Below are 24,439 nucleotides of genomic sequence, written 5' to 3' on the forward strand. Positions count from 1 at the left end.
CTCATACCACCTCAGAAGAGTGTTAGAATAATTAAATTAGTTTATATTATATTAAGTATTTAAAACTATGGTTAGTAAATAGTGTTCATAAATGTTAATTATTATTATTCCAACTTCTCTTTCAGTCAATTCCCCTAAGCAGTGCCTCTATGCTATAGTGTAATCCTTGTTCTGGTACTTTGTTTGCTTAGAGTAGGGAAGCATCACTTCTTTGGAAATGTTAATTTAGACTTTTCATGTTTTATTTTGGCTTTTTCTTAAATTGGTCTGATTTAATTAGTTTTTGTTGGTTGATGCACCGGGTATTAACACCAGGAGTGCTTTTACCACTGAGCTGCCCTTTTTATTTTTATTCTATGACAGGCTCTGGATAAATTGTCCGGGCTGGCCTTAAACTTTGGCTCCTCCTTACCTCAGTCTCCTGAGTTGTTGGGATTACAGATGTATGCCCCCTGTGCTAATTCAATTAGGTTTAACTACATCTTTTTGTTGTTTTTCCCGATTTAAGAATTTATGGCGGGGCTGGGATTGTGGCTCAGAGGTAGAGTGCTCGCTAGCATGCGTGAGGCACTGGGTTCAATCCTCAGCACCACATAAAGTAAAATAAAGACATTGTGTCCACCTATAATTAAATAATAATAATATAAAAAAAGAATTTATGGGGCTGGGATTGTGGTTTAGCAGTAGATTGCTTGCCTAGCACATTCGAGGCCCTGAGTTCGAACCTCAGCATTACATAAAAATAAAATATATTGTGTCCAACTACCACTAAGAAATAAATATTTAAAAAAAGAATTCATTTATGAACATAATAATTACTATAAAGGTATGTTTTCAGAAAATAGTATACCTTTAGGAAACTGAATTTCATCATGAAAATTAAAGAAGTATCATTTGAACATAAATACAAGTACTATTCTTTGTCCAAAACATTATTTTGCTAGAGAATTTTTTTAAAGCCTCTTTTTTTAATATTTATTTTTTAGTTGTAGTTGGACATAATACCTTTATTTAATTTATTTATATATGTTGCTGAGGATAGAATCCAGGGCCTTGTTGCGCTAGACGAGTGCTCTACTGCTAAGCCACAACCCCAGCCCCTAGAGAATTTTTTTTTAACTGTATGAGAAGGAAGATTTCAGTTTTCTTTCTGTGATTTTTTTTTTTTTTTTTTTGTGTGTGTGTGCTGGGAATTGAACCCAATGCCTCATGTATACCAGGCAAGTGCTCTAGCCCTTTTGTAATCTTTTCTAATGTTTTATTGCATTTTGAGAAAGTCTTTCCTTCCTTCCTTCCTTCCTTCCTTCCCTCCCTCTTGTTCTTATAATTATTAGAATATTTTTAACACTTTTCAGGGAAATAATTTTTCTTGCTTTAGAAATTTGTATTCAAGTTAAAAAGGTAAAAAATATGCACATTAAGTAATATTGCATAGCTTGCTGATTTCCCATTTCACAATGAAATTATTCCTGTTTGAAAATGAGAATACAACTGTTAGTTCAGCAGTGAGGAGATAAATATTCAGTCAATAAATGTTTACCAAGTGTCTTGAAAATCCATTTATGAAAGAAATAGCCTGAGAGTTAGTGTGTGTGTTTTGTGGGTTGCTGTTACTATGCTGCAGTTCTTGCATACTGCACTAGAAGAGACCTGTGGGGTTGCACCACATGAGCTTGTCATGAAGGTTGGTAGGCTGCAGGCTAGTCCAGCCACCTCTTCTGTGGGCTTTTACAAGAGCCTCACAAATGTAGGAATTCTCTAGTATTTCATCAGTGGCTTAATGTCAGTCTCCCAAACTCATTAATTTATTCAACAAGTATTTATTGGATGCTTCTTGTGAAGGCACTGTGGGGCACTGTGCTAGATGCTGTGTGTCTGCAAAGAAAGTCCCTCTCCTTATGTAGTTATGTGGGATTGAACAGATAATAGAGTATAAATATGTAGTTTCAGAGAGTGTCAACGCAGTGAAAAAATGAAATGGGAGACAGGGATATAGAGTGACTGGGGTAGGGGAGCTGTAGAGGGGACCTCTTAAGATTGGGAGCTAGGTGTCCCGACACAGGGACAAACTGATATGGATGCAGTGGAGGATAGTACAGCCTGAGCATTGGAGGTTTTGTTTTTGTTTTTGTTTGGGTGCTGGAGAATGAAGCCAAGGGTGCTATACCACTGTGCTACATCTTCAGTCCTTTTTATTTTTTGTTTTGAGACAGGGTCTCAATAAATTGTTTAGGGCCTCACTAAGTTGCTGAGGCTGACTTTGAACTTGGGATCCTCCTGCCTCAGCCTCCCAAATTGCTGTGATTACAGGTGTGTGGCAACACACCCTGCCTGTTTTTTTTTTCCTTATATAATCCTCTTCAGAGTCATGTGGCAAAGGGATATTTTTCATACTTTGCTCTTAATATGAAATTTTTTTATTTGTGCAAATATGAATTTTTTTAAAAAGTCTAGATGTTTTTTGTTTTGTTTGGTTTTTCATGGCTGAGGATTGAAACCAGATTCTTGTGCGTGGTAGGAAGGTGCTCTACCACTGAACTACATCCCCAGTCCTGGAGTCAAGATTTATAATAGTATACTTCTTGTTTATCTGTTCTGTGTAATCTAAACTGCTAACAAATGGTGATTTCCAAGAAAAGGCCTCTTTCCTTCTTTTTATTGTAGAACCATCTCGTCTCTCTAGCAAGGAGTTACAAACTTTATTCATTCATTTCCCAAACATTGAGTGCCTGATGTGTGTGGAGGCACTGAGTGTACTGGGTGTTTGCCTGCAGCACAGGTGAGGAACAGCCATGGTGGTGATGCATAGGTGGCGTGATGGCCATCACTAGGAGAGGTAGGAGCTCAAGTGAGGGATGGTAGAAAGAATTCCTGGCGGATATGACCTTTGAGTTAGTCCTGAATGATGGATGGGGTATGAAGTACAACAGTGGTTGGGAGAAGAGCACTGAGGCTGAGGAAGCAGTGGTAGTGTCTTGTTGCATTGGGGTGCCTGTAAGGGCCAGAATGTAGGTAAGAGGGAGAGGCAGGACCTAATGCACCACTCTTCCCTGGCTAAGCTTCAGTTTGCAAGGTGGTGGGAAATTCCTGAATGGCTTTACATCACAGGTGATATGGTAGATTTGCATTTTAGAAAGGAAGCTGTGTAGAATTTAGATCTGTATTTCTATATGATTATCTTGTATGAGCTTTGGCAGGTCATTCAACATCACTTTTTTTTCCCCAATAAATTTTTATTGTAAAATACACCTGACATAAAATTTGCCATCTTAACCATCTTTCTTTTTTTTTTTAAATATTTATTTTTTATTTGTAGTTGGATACAATACCTTTTTTTAATTTTGTTTTTTTATGTGGTGTTGAGGATCGAACCCAGGGCCCTGCACGTGCTAGGCAAACGCTTCACTGCTGAGCCATCACCTGAGCCCCATCATCTTGACCATCTTAAGTGGTAAAAAGTGTACTGACATTAAGTACATTTATATAACTTGTATAACCATCACCAACATCCATCTCCATAATTTGGATTTTTGGTGTTGGGGTTGAACCCTGGGCCTCATGCGTGCTATACTTCCAGCTTCTGTAACTCTTTTTATCTTGTAAAACCTATACCTATTAAATAATAACCCTTCATTCCACCTTCCCCCCAAGTCCCTGGCAACTACTATTCTGCTTTTTACTATTTTGATGATCCTATGTACCTCATGTAAGTGAAATCATACGATATTGGTCTTTTTTTTTTTTTTTGGTACTGGGGGGAAAAAATAAAGGGGCAGTTGACCACTGAGCCACATCCCCCAGCCCTATTTTGTATTTTATTTAGAGACAGGGTCTCACTGAGTTGCTAACCACCTCGCTTTTGCTGAGGCTGGCTTTGAACTGTGATCCTCCTGCCTTAGCCTCCCAAGCTGCTGGGATTACAGGTGTATATCACTGCTTTCAGCTGGATTGGTCTTTTTTGATTGATTTATTTCATCAATCCATGTTGAGGCACATGCCAGAATTCCCTTTTTAAGGTTGAATAACATTTCATTGTGTGTACATGTTATATTTTGTTTATCTGTCGTAGGACACTTGGGTTGCCTCCATGTTTTGACTGTAGTGAATAATGCCAGTATGAGCATGGGTGTGCAAATATCTGCTTGCGTGAGTCCCTCCTTTCAGTTCTTTTGGGTGTACAGCTGGAAGTGGAATTGCTGGATCATTTTGCGATTACATGTCTGAGAAGATGGAATTATTTTAAAGTTTTTGGACTCTTTATGCAAAAATCTTTATGATTTTGTAAATGTTGTCATTTTTACTCTTGTTTAATTTATTACTATTTTTGTTGTTTTCCAGAGAAGAAGAGGTATCTTGCAGTGGACCGCTATCTCAAAAACAAGCGGAATTTTTTCTTTCTCAGCAGGTATGTTAATTCTGCAAATTATCATGAAGTTTTAAAGATTCTTGTGACATTCTGTATTATGGCATATGCTTGTGATGTTGAGAGGTTTAGTAGTGAATCTGCATTATCCTTGACTCTTGGTTCTACCTTTTCCACCAACAGTGTAGTTGTAGCTATGTATCCCTTATTTTTTGTGATTTTATTTTTGTATTAACATTATAATGCAGGTTCCTTTAGTAATGGTATGTGCCCAGAAACACACGAGTTAGAAGATGTGCTTCCCTTCTCCCAACGTTTGTTTTTTATGGACATTTTTCATATATTAAAAATGTCAAAAAAAATTATAAATACCCGTAAGCCCATCACCTGTATCCCATAGTTAATATTTTCTTGTGTTTACCAAATACTTACCTATCTTTTAGCCAATTATAAATATTTACCCATCCTCTATCTGATTTCATCTTTATTTTTTTTGCAGTACTAGGGATTGAATCTAGGGACACTTTACAGCTGAGCTACATCCCTAGGCCTTTTTATTTTATATTTTTTATTTTGAGACATAGTTCACTATATTGCCCATGCTGGCCTCAAACTTGTGACCCTCCTGCCTCAGCTTCCCAAATTGCTGGGGTTTCAGGCCTGTGCAGCCACACCCAGCTTTATCTTATTTTTGATGTATTACAAGTTGCAAACACCAGTATACTTTAATATAAGCATTTCTTTTTTAATATACCTTTTTATTATTATTATTGTTGTTATTATTATTATTATTGTTATTTTGACTTTTTTTTTTTAGTTGTAGGTGGACACCGTATTTTTATTTCTTTTTTATGTGGTGCTAAGAATCGAACCCAGTGCCTCATGCATGGTAGACAAGCACTCTACCACTGAGCCACAACCCCAGCCCAGATACAAACATTTCTTTTTGCTGCTTTTGAGCCACATGTTTTCATTTTCTTGGTAATGTAAGCTGAACATTTTTCTTCTGTTATTTTCAGTATAGAATTTTTATTTTTCGTCCTATTTTTCTAGCTTTTTCGGATTTTGTTAATTTCTTTGTGGTTAGGTGCAGTGGTACATGCCTGTAATTCTAGTGATTTGGGAGGCTGGGTCAGAGGGATGGCAAGTTTGAGACCCTTGTCTCAAAAGAATGAAAAGGGTTAGGGATGTGGCCCTGTGGCAAAGCACTCCTGGGTTCAATACCCAATACCCCCATACTCCCCAAAAGTTTTTTTTCTGCAGGAAGATATAACATTTAGATCTAGATAAAATTTATGTACTCACTTCTGCAGGTTAATTTCAGACAGGTTAGAAAAGCTCACCTACACAGTGGTTAACTCTAAGGAAAAAAATGCTTGTCAGTTGGATCCTCCTCTCCGCCTCACATCTCATTACATTACAGATGGATTAAAGAGTTAAATGTGAACGCTTAAAGCTATAATTAGAACAGTAGGAACTACATATTAACTTTTAACTGATCTGGGTGGGGAAAGACTTTCTAAACATAAAAGCAGGGGAAGAAAACAAATAGAAGATCATTTGCTTTTTCAGCATAAAAATTAATGTCTTTGTGTCATAACATGTTCTAACAAAATTAGAAGGCAAGCAACAAAATGTAAAAGCATTTGCAATAAATGTGAGTGAAAGGGCTGGGGATGTGGCTCAGGCGGTAGCACGCTCGCCTGGCATGCGTGCGGCCTGGGTTCGATCCTCAGCACCACATACAAACAAAGATGTTGTGTCTGCTGAGAACTAAAAAATAAATGTTAAAAAAATAAAATGTGAAAGGGAATACCTTTTCTTTAGAAACCATTTTCAGACTATTTGATGATGAGACAGTTTAAAATGTTAATATTTTATGAACAGGAAGTAAAATTATGTCATATTCTAATCTTGTTAAAAATGTGTTATGCATGCGTATCCACTTATGAGCACACACATTCATAATCTCATACAGGAAAAAATAGGATAAAATACATTAGAGTATTATTATTTTTGTGTGGTTGGATTATAGATTTTTCTTCTGTACCCTTTCCATAGTTTTGGAATTTTCTATAAATGATATAATGAATTAAAAGTGGAATGAGAAATTGCTACTACTTATGCAAAAACTAGACAAAATTGGAATAAATTGTCTATAAACTCATTAAGCATTTAGTTTGAAACTAGTTTTCTACACATGCATTAGCTTTGCATCACTGTAATGAAATAACTGACATAGGCTGCTTAGGAGGTAAAGAGAGGTTTATTTTGGGCACAGTTTGGGAGTTTCAAGTCCAAGATCAGGTGGCCCCATTGGTTTGGGATTCTAGTGAGGGGTGCACATCCTGGTAGGAATATATGCTGGTGATCACGTCTCTCACCAGAAAACAGAGACTGAGGAAACAGACTGAGAGACCAATATTCTACTGTCCTTTTCAAAGGAATGCTCTGAATGACCTAAGTCATTCATAGGCCTTGTCTTTTAAAGGTTTTCCTGCAGCATTGCCAACCTGGGGACCAAGGCTTTAACACGTGGACATTTAACATCCAAACTATTGCAACATGATTTGTATAATTGTTATTGATATTACCCATAAGAAACAACTAGGGTGGGATGGGGACCTGGATATCACAGGGCACTTTGCAAGTAAGCACTGGAGTTAGAAGGATAAGTAAACACTTTGCATGCCTGGAAGGAGCTTTTACTTTCTGGGAAGGGTCAGACTGGCCATTTTAATGTACTCTATTAGGTGCTACAGGAAGGGAAAGTACAGAAGGCTTGTAAGATCTCGCCTAGTCTAGAAAGTGATAGAAACAAGTAGCTGAAATCTAAATTGGGACCTGGAGGGTGAGCTAGATGTGGGCATAGTTGGCTAGACCTGGGAAGGGTGTGCAGGTGGGGAATGGTGTTCAGGACACTTGGTGTTTTGAGGAGAGGAAGCAGCCATGTGGATGGTGAGGAGGAGAATGTGTTCCAGTCAGGCCCTGGAGTGAGGGCAGAAGGCAAGGACTGAGGAGACCAGGACTGGACCTTAAGGACTCTCTGTGGAAAAGAAAATCATCAAGTGATGCTAGTTAGTATGTATTTTCATGTGTTAATTAACCATATCTTTTTACTGAGTTGACATTTTAAATTTCAGGCTTCTTTGTTAAAGAATGATGAGACTAAAGCCCTCACTCCAGCTTCCTTGCAGAAAGAATTGAACAACTTGTTGAAATTTAATCCTGATTTTGCTGAAGCGGTGAGTCTTTTCTGGAATTTGTTGCTGAGATGGAAGAAGGTCAAGGCTGTTTGGTATATTAAATAGCCACACAAATGAGGATCAATATTAACATTGGCCTAAGTTCTTGAAAGAATATTGACAAGAAACAGCACAAGTTGCAAAGCTCCTCCCACCCTCACCTAGCTGTAGGGCATTGCTTAGCTTTTGATGTTCTTTCATTTGTCATCTCTCTGATGATGTGAGCTTTGGACAGATGATGATAGAATAGACTGACCAAAAAAAAAGAAAGAGAAAAAAAAGATGGGCTGGGGATATAGCTCAGTTGGTAGAGTGCTTGCCTTGCATGCACAAGGCCCTGGGTTCCATCTCCAGCACCACCAAAAAAAAAAAAAAAAAAAGAAGAGAAAAAAGGTTTGGGGGCTGAAAAACTCTTTTCCTCAGCATTTTTTTTTTTTAATTGTTGTTCTTACTGTTTGTTTTTTACTAGGGACTTGAACATAGGGGTTCTTAACCACTGAGCTACATCCCTAGCCTTTATTATTTTGTATTTTGAGACAGGGCCTTGTAAGTTGCTGAGGCTTTCCTTGAATTTGTGGTCCTCCTGCTTCAGCCTCCTGAATTGCTGGGATTATAGGTGTGCACTGCTGCGTCCATTTATGAACATTTTTATCACCCCCTTATTTCACCCCATACTAGGGATTGAACCCAGGAGTGCTCTACCACTGAGCTACATCCCAGCCCTGTTGATATTATTCTGAGACAGAGTCTTGTTGCATGCCCAGACTGCCTCAAACTTGTGATCCTCTTGCCTCAGCCCCGCAAGTTACAGGGATTACAGGCGAGCAACATCATATCTAGCTGTTTTTTCCTTAAATTTTAATAATTTAATTCCTTGGGATTTTTAACTCTGAAAATTTTTCTTCACTAAGTTTGACTTAGTATCTGGGTTTGACATCAGAGTTTATTTATATGTGGAAATATGCCCATTTTTCTTTGTTGTAAATTAGCAAGAAGTTTGATTCAGTGATTCAAAATAAAAGAAGGTAATGAATTTTAATTTCAGTAACTCACTGTGTTTTAATTTGGGCATTTAGAAAAATCAGTTTTGTACTTTGCAATGAATTTAGATTTTAAGATATTTAGATTTGAGCTCACAGTGTTCCTCAATACCTGAACTAGGTGAGGCCTGCTGCCCTTGTGTGTCATTCATGGATCCTAATGCAATCAGAGGCCTAATGGATGTATGTTTAGGATAAAATTGACACAAACAGTAATGGCACTTCCAATTTTTATTCGTGGACTCCCTCTGGAGCAACTGTGCTAGCTCCTATTGAGAAAAGATAAGATAAATCTTGACTTTTCTCAAGGGTAGGGGAAATAACAGGTGTCCAGCCCATGGTGCTCTCCATAATAGTATTCCAGCAGAGGAAGAGCAACTTTTTAAAAAATGTGGAGGGGCTGGGGATGTGGCTCAGCAGTAGAGCGCTCGCCTCGCATGTGCGAGACCCTGGGTTCGATCCTCAGCATCACATACAAAAATAAACAAGTGAAATAAAGGTGTTGTGTCCAACTACAACTAAAAAATAAATATTTTTTAAAAATGTGTTTTATTTCTTGTTTCAGCATTACCTTAGCTACTTGAACAACCTCCGCGTCCAGGATGTTTTCAGCTCAACACACAGCCTCCTTCATTATTTTGACCGCCTGATTCTCACTGGAGCTGAAAGTAAGAGTAACGGGGAAGAGGGCTATGGCCGGAGCTTGAGATATGCTGCTCTGAACCTGGCTGCTTTGCACTGCCGCTTCGGTCACTAGTAAGTTTATAGATTTTTTTCCATGCAGACATTGAAAAAACGATGTTAATGAGATGTGCTTTTAAAAAATATTGTATTTTTTTAAAAATAAGAAGAAAGAGAGTCTTCAACTTAATTTTTCACTGACTTCAAAGAGTAAATAGACCCTTTTGCACTGGCACAGGTTAATGAAAGCCTTTTACCTAACTAGTCCGCCCCCTGGTGTCACAATTTAGCATTACTGTCTTAGTGCCAGGCCTCTGGATTCATTACTTCTGAGAACAGCACAGCCATTCAGTGAAAAAGAAATTAGGCAATTAGGCCAGAAATCCCCAGCAGGTATTTTTGGAGGTAATAATGGGACTTTAAAAGCCATTTTTAGTATTTTCAAAAATGAATTAAATAAAAATAAGTAAAAATTGTTTCAGACAGCACCAAAAAAAAAAAAAAAAATGAAAAGGAAGTGTTTCCTCTATTGGATGAAAGACTGCACATGCTTGCTAAAAGCCACATGTTTGCTTCTGGATGGAGTCCAGGAAGCCAGTAAGGTGACACTGTTTTATTTTATTGCTAAGCTATACCTGTATTTTTAATGTATAAAAATAGGAAAATAAATTATTATTTAGTAAATAGAGTTAGATTTCAATAACTCACCAGAGGCTGTTTTGGAAATGAGGAAATGATGTGAATAATGGTGAAATGTAGGAAATTACTAATTGAATGAGTTATATTGTCCCCTACACCTCACCCTGTGACTTTTTACTATTTAACAAAACTGTTGCTGCCTGTAATTCCAGCAGTTTGGGAAGCTGAGGCAAGAGGATTGTGAGTTTAAAGCCAACCTCAGCAACTTAGCGAGGACCTGAGTCAGGGAGACCTTAGTTCTAAATAAAATATAAAATAGGGCTGGGGATGTGGCTCAGTGGTTGAACACCCTGGGATTCACTCCCCATTACATCTCTGCTATAGACATCTTTGATTAGAGACATTAGGGTGTGTTAATAGAAGAATGGTATTCAAAGTTCAAGAATAAAGAAGTACCAGGAAGCACCCAGGGAATTCTGTTAATTTCTGGTTGTTAGATTTTGTTTTATTTTTTGGTACTGGGGTCTGAACCCAGGGCACTCTACCACTAAGCTACATCCCCAGGTCTTTCAAACTTTTTTATTTTTTAGTAGGGTCTTGCTGAGTTTCCCAGGCTGGTCTCAAACCTGAGATTACAGACACATGCCACCATGTCCTTCCTGGTTGTCAGGTTTCAAAAGAGATGTAGACAGCTGGAGCTTGTGGGGGGGACAGTCTTTCAGTATTGAGACATTTAAAGCTAGGACACATGAATAACGTGGGAAGGATGTAAGAACATTTAGCCTGGAGAAAATGTTAGCCAAGTATCTGTTAACATCTTCAGGTAGTGAAAGGTCATGTGAAAAAGATTTGGATTGATTGAGATGTGGCTGCCAGATAAGGTTGAAAGCTGGTGAGCACCAGGTAAGGGTGTAGTGCTTCATTTTATGTAGATGCCAGGTGCAGTGGTTCCAGCTACTTGAGAGGTTGGGGGAGGTTTGTAGAGATTGAACCTAGGGGTACTTAACACTGAGCCACATTTCTAGTCTTTTTCTTTTCTTTTTTTTTCAATATCTTTATTTTTATGTGGTGCCGATTATCGAATTCAGTGCCTCACACGTGGGAGGCAGGCACTCTACCAGCCCCAGGCCTTTTTCTTTTTTGAGACAGACTTTCACTAAGTGGCTAAAGCTGGCCTCAAGCTTATGGTCCTCCTTTCTCAGCCTGCTCCCAAGCTACTGGGATTACAGACAAGTGCCACTACACTTGGCACCAATAACTTATTTTTGTGTTAAAAACTGCTTTCCTGCCACGTGCATCATGCCTGTAATCCCAGTGACTTGGGAGACTCAAGCAGGAAAATTCAAATTGTCTACTGACAAAGACCCTTAGCAGTTTAGTGTGATCCTGTTTTAAAATAAAAAAGGGCTGATAATATAGCTTAGCTGTAAATCATTTCTGAGTTTAATCCCCAGTATCCAAAAATAAATACATAAAGCTTTCGCTGGTGTTCAGAAATTTGTCTTGACTTTTCTCAAGGGTAGGGGAAATAGGGCTGGGGTTGTGGCTCAGTGGTAGAGCACTTGACCTTGCATGTGTGAGGCACTGGATTCAATTCTCAGCACCACATATAAATAAATGAATAAAACAAAGGTCCATCAACAACTAAAAATTTAAAAAGAAATTTGTATACAGCCTCTTAGATACAAATAATCTTTTGGTCTGCAGAATTTCTTTGTGTTTACAATATTGTCAGTGGATAGACAGCTAAAATTGGATGAATCCAAGTGAGAAAAGGAGGGATTTATTTATTTATTGGGGTGGGTACCAGGGATTGGATTTAGGAGTACTCAACCACTGAGCCACACCCCAGCCCTATTTCGTGTTTTATTTAGAGACAGGGTCTCACTGAGTTGCTTACCACCTCGCTTTTGCGGAGGCTGGCTTTGAACTCAAGATCTTCCTGAGCCGCTGGGATTATAGGCGTGTGTCACCATGCCTGGCAGAGGGTTTTTATTAATGTGTCATTGTGTCATTCTTCTCAATTTACTCATGTCCAGGCATCTGCCCCCCCCCCCCATTCCTGTATCTATGGTCCTGTATAAATCTGTGTCACTTGACTAAAAGAATTGTGGGGATTTCTTGAAAATCTTGATCTTTATTTGTGGAGCATCTACCATGCACTAGGCACAGTTCAGCTGCTAGGGATATAGAAGTGAGAAACTAACCAACCTGTTGTGGAGCTTATCATGAAGGAGATGGACACTATAAACAGGTAGCAGCTCAGCTTTCTCTGATCTCTGTTGACCTAACATTTGAACAGAGGTTTAAAGGATTTATGGGAGTTGAGTGCTCTGTTCATGTCAGTGAAAAGAGCATGTGTAAAGGCCCCGAGGCAGGGTTTATGTGGCACATTTGAGGAGCAAACAGTGTGATTGGAATCCTGTAAGTGAGGAGGAGGGGAATATGTTTAGGGAGCTGGCAGGATCAGAGCAGTCCTAGAAGCCAGGTAAGGACTTTGGCTTTAACTCTAAGTGACATAGAGAGCCCTTGTTCAGAGGCTACAGACCTGTCTGCTCTGGCATTTGGAAAATAGCAGACACCTCATTCATTTCAGATATTGTAACCAATTTGTCTCTTCTCTTTTACTGAAAACTCTTATTAGGATTTTTTGATTAATAGCAATGGAAAACCAGAAGATCCCTTTAGGATTTGTCTTGACTTTCTTGACATTTCTGTGTTGTAAATCTACATTTTCTTCCTGTCTTAGAAAAAATCTCTTTTTAGGCCAGTTTTAGTATTCTATCTGTATAATTCTCCTAAAGTGTTTTTCCCCTCTAAGCATAACATTATTGATTATCAGTTTTCCATGAAGTTAAATCAACTGATGTTTTTGAAGGCTTATATGTGCAGTTATGCTTCTTGCTTTTAAATAGCTTATGTTCTAGAGCAACATTAAAAGGGATTTAAAAGAAGTGCAAAGTAGGTAAAATGTATCTGGTTTCCTCTTTTTTCCTTTGGTACTGGGGATTGAACTCAGGGGTACTCAACCACTGAGCCACATCCCCATCTCTGTTTTGTATTTCATTTAGAGACAGGGTCTCACTTGAGTTGCGTAGCGCCTTGCCATTGCTGAGGCTGGCTTTAAACTCGTGATTCTCCTATCTCAGCCTCTTTCAGGTGTGTGCCACTACGCCTGGCTCCTCTCTCTTTTTTTTTTTTTTTTTTTGAGACAGGGTGTCTTTAAGTTTCCCAGGTTGGTCTCAAATTTGCAGTCCTCCTGCCTTAGCCTCCTGAGTCACTGGGATTATAGGCATGTGCCACTGCCCCTTGCTTGGTTTCTTTATTTGAACAAACAGTTATTGAGAAAAAAAAATTCGGCACTACCTAATTCAGATTACTCATGTGAGGCTTTTGCTAATGTTGGAAGAAAATTTATTGTGTATGTTTTTCCTTAAGTAAGTGACACCCAAGAATTTCTGGTCCTATTTTTAGATCTTTAGTAACCTAGTGTTTTTAAAGCTTCTGTTCTGTTAATTTGCCATTGGGAAGGCCAAAATTTAAGATGTGGCTTTTACCATCTAGAGGTTTATAAAGTGGTTGATGAAATAAAATTAATACAAGTTTAGTAAGTAGAAGGTAGTACATAGTAATATTTAATGAAACACACAGGGTGTTTCCAGAAGTGAGTGCTCAGCAGAGCTGAGAATAGCTGGCTAGACGTCCACAGAAATTGAGAGGATGGAAGAGACATTCCAGATTTGGCAGGGATGTTCATGGAAAAAGAATCTTCGGGCTAGGGTTGTGGCTCAGTGGTATAGAGTTGTTACCTAGCATGTCTGAGGGTTCGATTCTCAGCACCGTATATAAATAAATAATAAAATAAACAACCTATCAACAATTAAAAAAAAGAAAAGTGGGGGGAATCCTCAAAACACTTCTAAAAACTAATTTTGAAAAATTAATAAAAGCAACAAATGCACATATTAAAAAAAATCAAACAATGCAGAAAGGAATGCAGTGAAAAGTAAAATATTACCCCTCTCCTTGCCTCTCCTCTCAGTGGCTGACAACTGAAATATCTCAGAAACAGACATAAAAGCCATCCCTTCATTCCCTTTTTAGTAGACATTCACTTTAGAAGGCACATGTATTGTATCTCTGCTGTTGGTGTTTCCTGCTGCAGAGGTTGGGGCACGTCTCCGAGAGAACCAACCATAAATAGTCATAACTTCCAGCCCAGAGTCCTGCTCTCCAGTGACTTGTGTACAGATGACTTCCTGCTACCGATGTTTGCACATGTTTGTAATTGTTAATGGTTATTAATGTTTAGTCTGTCATTAGTCAACAGGCAGAGCTCGCCCTGCAGGAGGCAATTAGGATTGCCCAGGAGTCCAACGATCACGTGTGTCTCCAGCACTGTTTGGTGAGGCCGTCCTCTGGTCTTGGGATTTTGCTCATGGGTCGAGGTGGCCTTCCAAAGGCCTCGTTTGAACCAAGTTGTTTTGCAGTTGGAGCAAAGTTCTTCAGTAATGAAGGGAAACTTCTTTGGTGGTGGGAGGTTCAGAAAGGGCAACCCGTGTTTTTACCTTTTCTGCTTTGGGGGCATTTCCTGTCTTCATATTTTAATGCAACTTACCACAATAAAAGTAAATATCGACTATCACATTTAATGTTGGCATTAACATTTAATGTTGGCATTAACAAAAAGATGTGTGTTACACCTAGTAACTGGGTGAGACATTTCTGTAAATATAATCATGAAATACAGCTAGAATAGCAGAAGTCATTTGAGGATCACCTGAGAATCTCATTTCTCAAAGGCCATTTGGGGGCTTTGTGCTTTTCTCTGAAACACCTGCCACTCAGCCACTATCAAAGGAAGCTGTGATTTGTTTATTTCAGCTTGATAGGTTTCATTTAGGATCATAATTTGTGAGAGTATTTTAGGGGGGTTATTTTTTCCCTTTTTAATTCTTGTGACCATATTGATATTTCACTAGAACATTAGCCATGTTATGATATAATTTGGTGATTGTCTCTTGCCAGAGCTGGCTTTATGTGCTGGGGCAGAAGAGATCCGATAGCTATGTTCTGCTGGAGCATTCTGTGAAGAAAGCAGTACATTTTGGGTTACCGGTAAGGCTCATCTTTCTGTGAGATTGTTTAAATAAGTGGTGTTGAGCCTTTGTCTCTTTTCCACCCACCTTTGTCATGAACCAGTGATAGGGTTAGGACGGGTATTATGACGTGTGGTAGTTTTTTCTGACTTTAACTATTAATCAAACTACTAAATTCTGTTTGGTAGGTTTCTCTCTGTTCCTTTTATTAACATCTGTGGAAGCTCTATTGCTTTGTTAAGAGATCTTTGTTTAGTTTATTGAGCAACATTTACTTAGCACCTGGACACTTAGGAAGATTTTTAGGAAAGGTGTTTTTTAGTGGTGCTGGGGATCAAACCCAGGGCCTCACAAGTGCTAGGCAAGCATTTATCAATATCCCCAGCCCAGGATGTTTTATTTTTAAACCAGGGGTTGGCAAACTTTACAGCCTGTGGGCCAGATATGGTGTTCTGCCTGCTTATGTATTGCCTTCAAGTTAAGAATGGGTTTTACATTTTTAAATGGTTGTGGAGTAAAAAACATAGCAAATTACGTAAGAGGAACCAAATATGGCCTGCAAAACTTAAATTATTTGCTCTCTAATCCTTTAGAACAAGTTTGCTGATCCTTGTTTTAAACCATATTCAAATCCAAGAACCAGTAATCCTGACAGGCAAATTTGACCTTTCTCATTTTGAGTGACGGGAAAGGACCTGAATTATAGTCCTCAGTGACCTATACTGAGGGCATTACTAGGTCATAGTCTGTTTCCAGGAGGTAGTAATGACTGAAAGTTGAGATTACTGTTGCTTGAAGAACCTCAGTCTGTCTCAGAAACATTTACCACACACTGGATCATAGGAAGTAGGACTGCTTAAGCTTCTGTCTTAGAATCTTCAGTAAAAATGAAAGTGGTTATGTGCAGTCATTTAGCGCACATGCTTCTTAAGTCTGTAAATCATCCGTGTGATTTACTTCTCAGAAAGGAAACTTAACACGGTAGAAATGAAGTGGCTCCTTGAGATAAATGATAGATTTCTTAAGTTCAATTTTTGCTATGGATTTAAGCTGGCTCTTTCTAGTTGAGCTTTCATCCTTGAAGATTATACTAGTAGATAATGAGAAGATAATTTGTTGCTCTTGATAGGCATCCTCTTTTGATCTCCTATAACCTAATGTGCCCGGCACTGTTTGACATATTATTTCATTGTAATCCTTACAACAATTCTTTATGATAGGTTTGATGCCCATTTTACAGATGAGGAAGCTGAGGCTTAGCTAAGAAGCTAAGTGACTGGCCCTAAGTCACACAGTAAGTAGCAGAGGCAGTGATTAAGTCCAGGTTCACCTAATGCCAAAGCCCTGGCTCTTTCCTGTGTATCCTCTGCTTCTCTTCCAGCCTTAGTTTTTCAGCAACACATCTCACATGGGTCAGGGTTAAGGTCAGGTTGTAGGTACTCTCCTTTTAAGTAGAGCTATCACTGTGCATGTGCTGAAATGTGAAATCCACCACATTTCTGAAGAGCAAAGCAAATTCTGTCATGTAATCTCTATCTTGGGTCGTGGGTATATCTGTCCCCTTAGTACCTCGCCTCCCTGGGAATACAGTCCCTTGTTCAACAGAGAGCTTTTGCTGGGAAGACTGCCAACAAACTGATGGATGCCCTAAAGGACTCTGACCTCCTGCACTGGAAACACAGCCTGTCGGAGCTCATCGATATCAGCATCGCCCAGAAAACGGCCATCTGGAGACTTTATGGCCGCAGGTAGGTCTTTAGGCACATTGCCAAGACCTTGGTGGTGTGAATCCTTCAGATTCACAGGAATCTAGGTTAGCAGGAGCTAGCACACTGGTTCTATGAAAGGCCAGACATACAAGGTTTTTTTTAACCACCTTTGGAAGTTGTTCATGCAGGGGATTAGATAAAATGCTTTAAAATCTGAAAACATTTTGTAGTTTGCACGACCTTTGCAAGGTTTTTTCCCCATGCACGTTATTTACTCCTGCCAACTGCTCTGTGAATAACTGATGGGTGATCTCCTTCTGGTTCACACATTTTCCCCAAGATCTCAAATGTAGTTGACCAGTGTCTCAAACGCAGATCTTCTGATCCCAAGCGTTTTGCTCCTTTGCTTTGCAACAAGAACCTCTCTTCTAGTTTGTAGGTTGCATGGCCTTCCTCCCGCAAGTTGAGCGTCCTTCATTCCTTGCACCTATTCTGTTACCCAAGGTGTTTTGTCTGGAATGTTTCTAGCCTCATGTTTTTCCTCTTCCACTTAGCCACCTTTAGCTTGGAAGTAAACTTCTTAACTAGATTGTAACCCTGGAGCCCTGTCACTATCTTGCCTTTTACCTAGACAATCTGCTATTTCTAGGAATTCAGTAATAAAAGGAAGTGCCTCTTTTACCAGTCTTGTTTTTGTATTTCAGATAATTTTTTGGCACGGCGTGCTCTGAAACAGCTGCCGACACTGGCCACTGCTTGCATTGCCAGAGCAGCCGGTGCCAGGATGGCATCGGGTCTGCATTTACCCGTGAAACCTAATTAGCATTCTGTGACCTCAGGGGAAATCGAGGGTGGGGAGGTAGGGGGCGGGGGATCTGGGAACTTGGAGCTCCCAGCTCTGCTGTAACCACTCCACATTTCCTGGGGGCCTTACATCTAGGATACTTTTCTGCTCTCCTTGACTTGAGGGCCGGAGAGTTGGTGTTGGGAGGTAGTTGCTTCTACATGGCCCGAGCCTGCAGAGGGGTTAATTTCCTTGTGTTTCCACTTAAGATAACTGTAGGTTATGGCCAAGGGGTAGTCTGGGCCTGCTGTCTGAAGGGAAATCCTGTTCCCTCTCCTCACCCAGCACTATGGCACTGCAGCAAGCCCAGATGTTGCTGAGCATGAACAGCCTGGAGTCAGTGAATTCTGGAGTGCAGCAGAACAACACAGAGTCCTTTGCTGTCGCACTCTGTCATCTTGCAGAGCTACACGCAGAGCAGGTAGGCAGGTTGTGTTAGCTTTTTGTCTCTGTGACAAAATACCTGAGATAATCAACTTAAAAGAAGGGAAGATTTATTTTGGTTCATGGCTTCAGAGGTTAGCCCATGGTCACTTGGCCCTATTTCTTGGGGCCTGTAGTAGTCCTGTACATCAAGGTGGAAACACAGCGGAGGAGTCTATATACCTTACCTCATGGAAGCTGAGAAGCCAAGAAACAGATGGGTGTGGGTCCAAATGTTGTATTCAGGGGTATGCCTCCAATGACCTAACTTCTTCCACTAGGCTCCATTTTCTAAAGGTTCTGCCACCTCCCGGCAGCACTACAGGCTGGGGACCAAGCCTCTTAACATGTAGGCCTTTGGGGGACATTTCATGTCCATATTGTAGCACAGGTGGTAAGGTCAGTATGCTTCTGGAGTACTGGAGGATCTGCCCCTTCTCTCCCTTAGTGCTTAAAAAAATCATTGCATGTGTCTTGAATGGGTCTCATTGGTGTTGTGAGTCAAGTGAAATCCCACTTATGGAAAAAGATTTAAAGGTGGAGTCTACAAGATGTGTTGGAAGTTGGGATCTTTTTTTGACATTAGTATAGGAAGTAAGAGGTTGGCTAGTTCCATTAAAAAATAGAACAAAAAGGAATCATTAAAATGTGAAGCACAGGCTTGTGTTTAAATGAGAGGGGAAGAGACTAATGAATGTATAGCTAAAATGATAATAGCTAATATTTGTTCACATTTGTTCTGTGCCAGGCCAGTGCTTTGTTATTTTATGTATTGTCTTACAGAACCTTCTAGTAGCTTCATGAGGTCAGCAATTTTTTTTTTAAGTTGTAGATGGACACCATTTATTTATTTATTTATTTATTTTTATGTAGTGCTGAGAGTCGAACCTGGTACATCATACATGCGAGGCTAGCACTCTATCACTGAGCTACAGCCCCAGCCCATGAAGTCAGCTTTATCATTACCCCTGTTTCACAGAACAAGAGATGGAGGTCCAGAGAGCTGGCTCAATGCCCGCTACCAGTATGTGTCAGTCCTGTCTCCAGTCAAGTCTGGTTGTCCCCAGAGAGGAGTGGTAGCAATTGAGCATAACCTTGACTTAGAGCCAGACTCATTTTACTTGATTCTCTTTAAAAGGGATGAATTATAGCATCTCTCATGCTGCTCTAGCAAATTTCCCTGTGGTGAAAATTTTTGGGGGGTGATTACAGAGAGATCGGGAAGCCTGTTTATCTGCATCTTAGTGTATGTTCCATCTCACTGAACATACTGTGTCTATAAGTACATTTCCTTGATCACATTATTTTTCTTGATAGTTTTGTGGTGTACATTATTGTTAGATTGTTTCATAATGCTCAGTATTCCTTCATCCCAGTGTGAAGATTGAAGGGTGGTTTCCACCCCTTTCAGAAGTCTGGAAACACTTCCCCTCTGCTGAACACATTTTAGCACTTTAGTCCTTTCAGTAGCTGGGCTCTGGCTCTTGGATGCCACTGTGCCCTTGGACTGCTTCCTTCCTGTTCCTGTGCCCACACATCTTGGGCAGTACCAGGTCAAAAGAGCAGACCAGCAGTGCTTGCTGTTCACTTTCCCCCAGGAATGTTTCATGTCCACATCTTGTTTTTTCCTTCTTAATGGCATTGGAACTTTCAGTACCACTGTTTTTCATTCTGTGTCCTGGGTAAGTGGAGCACTTGTTAATGAGGGAGTCAGTGAACACACAGATGTTTAGCATGAGCCTCCTGTGACTTTATCTACAGCTCTATTGAGATATAGTTCAGTGCCATTTAATTCGCCTTTAAAGTGTTGTTTCAAGACTGTCCTTTTCTGCCCTTCTCCTGCCTGCTTTAGAAACACTTTTCTAGTTTTAGAACATGAAGCATGTGAATATACTCCCTGGGTTGATGACTGTCACATTTTTAAATACACAGGTTAGACTTGCACCTGTGAAATTAAGCTTTGCCTATTGTGGAGAAGGCAGCTTTATGATGAGTCACTGTTTCATTTCCTTTGTCTGCTTTTTAAACTGAACTCCAAATAAACTAGATGCTGCACTGTGTTTTTGGTGTGGCAGTGCTTGGGTAGAACCTGTAAAGACATGAGGGACTCTGGGGGCTGGGATTGTGGCTCAATGGTAGAGCGCTTGCCTAGCACGTGTGAGGCCTTGGGTTCAATCCTCAGCACCACATAAAAATAAAGATATTATGTCCAACTACAACTAAAAAATAAATATTAAAAAAAAAAAAGTAGTTAGGGACTCTGAACTGCTCGTGGAGCTCCCTGCTGCAGCCCAGAGGGAGTGGAGTTAGTTCTTTTTCTAAGGTTGCCAGCCCCTTTTGTGTTCTCTGAGTAGTTCTGGGTCCTCTCTTAGCCTTGGGTGTAGCAGGGCACAATGGGAGTGTTTTGGGTGTACAATTCAAGGTGTCTCTGCTTGGCCTGAAGTTGACAGCTCACCTCTATCCATATGTTCAGCTTACTGTGACAGTCATGAAAATACGTGGTGAGGTTGGCCAATTAAGACCAGTGTGATAGCACATCTGTCATCCCACCACAGGCTAAAGCAGGATGGTCGCAAGTTCAAAGCCAGCCTGGGCAACTTAGTGAGACCCTGTGTCAAAATAACACTGGTTGGGGTTGTAGCTCAGTGGGAGAGCAGCCCTGGTTCAATCCCCGTTACTACCAAAACAAAAGATTGGCCAGTTAAAATCATAAGAACAAATATTAACGATCTTTATTGTAATTCAGTGTAATTTCCACTACAAAGTGTGCATTACCTAATAAGAGTTGGGGTTTGATAGTATATGAGTATAAAAATAATATGAATAGTATTCACAGAAAAAGCATAAATGGCCTAAATGACCAAAAATCAATTTCATCCTAGTTGTGGAAGAATTAAACAATGGAATAGTAGTTTTCAGTATCAGGCCAAGATGCAAAACTATTAGGGGGGGAAGAAGGGATAGGATGCTGCTACAAAAATACTGGTGTGGCTGTAGAGGGTAATTACTAACCTATATCAAAGAACTTAAAAATGCCCATCATTTCTACTTCTCTGGTTTAATTCTAAGGAAATAATTGGACATCATGCAAACTGGGCATCAAGATATTCATTGTAATATTTTTTAAATGGAAAAATTAAAAGCAACCAAAATATCCAAACCTAAAAGGTTATTTGGATGTACCACAATTAATTTGCCTAATAAAATATTATGGTGATACAGGTTTCATTTATGGACACTGGAAAGATTAATTTATTAAAGAATATTTATTGAGTGACTACCACGTTGGTAGTGTTATACATAATTGACAAAAATAACATGTATAGATAGGTATTTTTGGAATATTTATGTATTTAATATGTATATGAGTAAAAGAAGCTTAGAAGGAGGTATGTATGCCAAAACATGAACTGTGATTAGCTTTCATGGAATTAAAAGTAATTTGTCTTTTCTTACTATTTACACATTTTGTAATTTTTTTCCTAGAAAAAAACATATCTTACATGATAATTTTCTTAATGTTTTTGAAAATGAACGAAATTCATTAGAACCTTTAAAAGAACAGCCCTTAGAAATGCAGTTCCACAGTCTGCTTAGTGTCTTCTCGCTGGCTGTGTCAAGAGTAAGGGACTGTGTGGACCTGCCTGTGGTGTTCAGATGTGGTTTCAACACATCTGAATCAAAACCTGTCCTTTGATTTTTAGGGCTGTTTTGCCGCAGCTGCTGAAGTGTTAAAGCACTTGAAGGAACGATTCCCACCTAATACCCAACATGCCCAGGTAACCCACATGATCTTGGATTTACTTCTGAAAACAATGTTTTTCCACTGTAACAAAAAGCAGGATATTTTACAATGTTCCCTCAGAAAAATAATATTGAGCCAGGTGCAGTGGCATATGCCTGTAATCCCAGCAGCTCTGGAGTCTGAGACAGGAGGATCGTGTGTTCAATGCCAGCCTCAGTAAAAGTAAGGCATTAAAAAACTCGAGTGGGACTCTGTCTCTAAATAAAATACAAAATAGGGCTGGGGATATGGCTCTGTGGTTGAGTGCCCCTGAGTTCAATCCCCAGTACCTAAAAGGAAAAAAAAAAAAAAAGAAAGAAAAATAATATTGAGTTAAAAATGAAATTGTTAAAGGACACATACAGGATGATATTATTTATTTTTAGTACAAAGCTCAAAAAAATACAGGCTCCCCAGGTGTGGTGGCACACACCTCTAATCCCAGCACTGAGGCAGGAGGATTGAAAGTTCTAGGCCAACCTGAACAATTTAGTGAGGCCCTGTTTCAAAATAAAAAATAAAAAGGGAAGGGGATATGGCTCAGTATGTAAGGCCCTGAGTTGTATCTCTGGTACCACAAAATAAAGAAACAAAAACATACAGGCTTATACTATAAGCATTTAAGGGTAAGTATATGTGTTATAAAAGAATAGGAATGGGAATAGCAGACACCGAACTGAGTGCTTGCTACTTGAAAAAGTGAGAGGAAAATGGAATTTGCAAAGAACTCCAATAGTATGTCACAGTGTTGGAGTAAATATGTGAGCTAATAAAAGCGATATGTGAGTTGATAAAGTTAATTGGTGGCACATTATTTTATATTTGTTAAATATTTGTTATTTTGTTCTTCATGCTTTTATGCAAGCTTGAAATATTATAAAACTTTAATCTCAAAAAAGGGAATATGTGTGAATTATAGTAAGGATATTTGCTAAGTAAATACTTATAAAATACTTTTGTGTCCTCATTGGCTAATAATGTTAACATTTGTCATTTGATGCTTAATTTTTTTTTCCTTATTAGTTATGGATGCTATGTGATCAAAAAATACAATTTGACAGAGCAATGAATGATGGCAAATATCATTTGGCTGATTCACTTGTCACAGGAATCACAGCTCTTAATGGCATAGAAGGTGTATATAGGTAAGAAAGTTGGAAAGAAAGTCGGAAAACTTTAATCCTAGAATAAAATAATTTTTAAATGGCTTAATTTTAGTGCAGTTTTATTTGTTTTCTGTGTGTATTGATTTATTTACTTTAGTTAAAGAAAATACTTTTTTACAGAAATTTAAAAATTGATAAACAAAATGAAAGTAAGTATGTCCCAGAGATAGTCACTAGTATTGCGATAACTGTAATTCTAAACTTTTTTCTGGCATATATGTTTGTGCATATACATGTATATGCTTGCACATATACATTTATACACACATACAGGGTTTTTTGTTTGTATTTTTTCTTTGAGCAAAAAATTAAAATAGGCAGTTTTCCCCTTGGGAGGTTACACTCTGAGGAAATACAGAGTCTCACCCCTGAAGTGGTTATAGTTAAAACACTTGCAAGCATCAGTAGAACTACTTGTGTTTATTTTGAATCTGTTTCAGAAAAGCAGTTGTACTACAAGCTCAGAACCAAATGTCGGAGGCACACAAGCTTTTACAAAAATTGTTGACATACTGTCAGAAATTAAAGAACACAGAAATGGTGATCAGGTAAGGGGTCTCTTGTGCCTTTCATGGAGATGGTGTGGTGGATCTTCTCATCCCATGTTTTCCTCTTTGCTGTAGTGTCCTGCTTTCGGTGGCAGAGCTGTACTGGCGATCTTCCTCCCCTACCATTGCGATGCCTGTGCTGCTGCAGGCTCTGGCCCTTTCCAAGGAGTATCGGTTACAGTACTTGGCCTCCGAAACCGTGCTGAATTTGGCTTTTGCCCAGGTAAGCTGATCTCTGTTTTTATAGCACATTTGTGCTTTAACAACTGGTGAGTCTGTTACTACTTTTTGGTATTGAAAAGAGTAATATTGAGGGCTAATAATTTTCAGGGCTGAGGTGTAGCTCAGTGGTGGAGTCTGGAAAGGGAGCCTCCATGTGCAAGCCCTCCAAGGACACCTGTAGAATTGTGAACCCGTTGACAAGGTGACACTTTCCAGCAGCACTGACTTTCCTGATATGTGCGTTTAGTAAAGGGGACTCACCTCTTCAGTGAGGACACTTCCATCATTGTAATTAGTAGCTGGCACAGAGTGATACTTGGTTTAGCAACAAAGGAATGTGAATATAGAGAAGAGGTCCAGTGTAGTGGCCCATACCTCTGATCCCAGCTATTTGGAGGTTGAGGCAAGAGGATCACTAGATCAAGGCCAGTCTGGGCAACTTAGCAAGACTTTTTCTCAAAATAAAAAATAAAAAGGGGGGCTGGGGATACACTCAGTTGGTAGAGTGTTTGCCTCGCATTCACAAAGCCCTGGGCTCAATCCCCAGCACCGCCAAAAATCTAAGTTGTGCTAGAGTTATGGTTCAGTGGTAAAGCGCTTGCCTAGCATGTGTGAGGCACTGGGTTCAAACCTCAGCACCACATAAAAATAAATAAACAAAATAAAGGGGGCTGGG

The 24,439-nt window shown here is 39.4% G+C and overlaps 1 protein-coding gene across 13 annotated transcripts in view; it reads left to right on the forward strand.

The window, feature by feature from the left end:
- The window catches only part of LOC124093606 (anaphase-promoting complex subunit 5), a 94,483-nt gene that overhangs the window by 9,282 nt on the left and 60,762 nt on the right, over nt 1-24,439 (forward strand). For 10 of the 13 annotated variants that reach the window (XM_058579865.1, XM_058579863.1, XM_058579856.1 and 7 more), the window contains 11 exons: nt 4,339-4,405; nt 7,507-7,608; nt 9,214-9,404; nt 14,292-14,373; nt 14,997-15,086; nt 16,634-16,815; nt 17,906-18,041; nt 21,748-21,822; nt 22,851-22,972; nt 23,434-23,541; nt 23,617-23,764. In XM_058579865.1, coding sequence (XP_058435848.1) covers nt 4,339-4,405; nt 7,507-7,608; nt 9,214-9,404; nt 14,292-14,373; nt 14,997-15,086; nt 16,634-16,815; nt 17,906-18,041; nt 21,748-21,822; nt 22,851-22,972; nt 23,434-23,541; nt 23,617-23,764 — 1,303 coding nt within the window. Of the gene's footprint in view, nt 1-4,338; nt 4,406-7,506; nt 7,609-9,213; nt 9,405-14,291; nt 14,374-14,996; nt 15,087-16,287; nt 16,362-16,633; nt 16,816-17,905; nt 18,042-21,747; nt 21,823-22,850; nt 22,973-23,433; nt 23,542-23,616; nt 23,765-24,439 lie in introns of those variants that run through there. The other 3 variants (XM_058579857.1, XM_046446138.2, XM_046446139.2) reach the window with 2 other exon arrangements.

Source organism: Marmota monax, unplaced genomic scaffold, assembly GCF_021218885.2.
Source record: "Marmota monax isolate L192 unplaced genomic scaffold, Marmota_monax_Labrador192_F-V1.1 WCK01_AAM20220418_F8-fsc00092, whole genome shotgun sequence".
NCBI lineage: Eukaryota > Metazoa > Chordata > Mammalia > Rodentia > Sciuridae > Marmota > Marmota monax.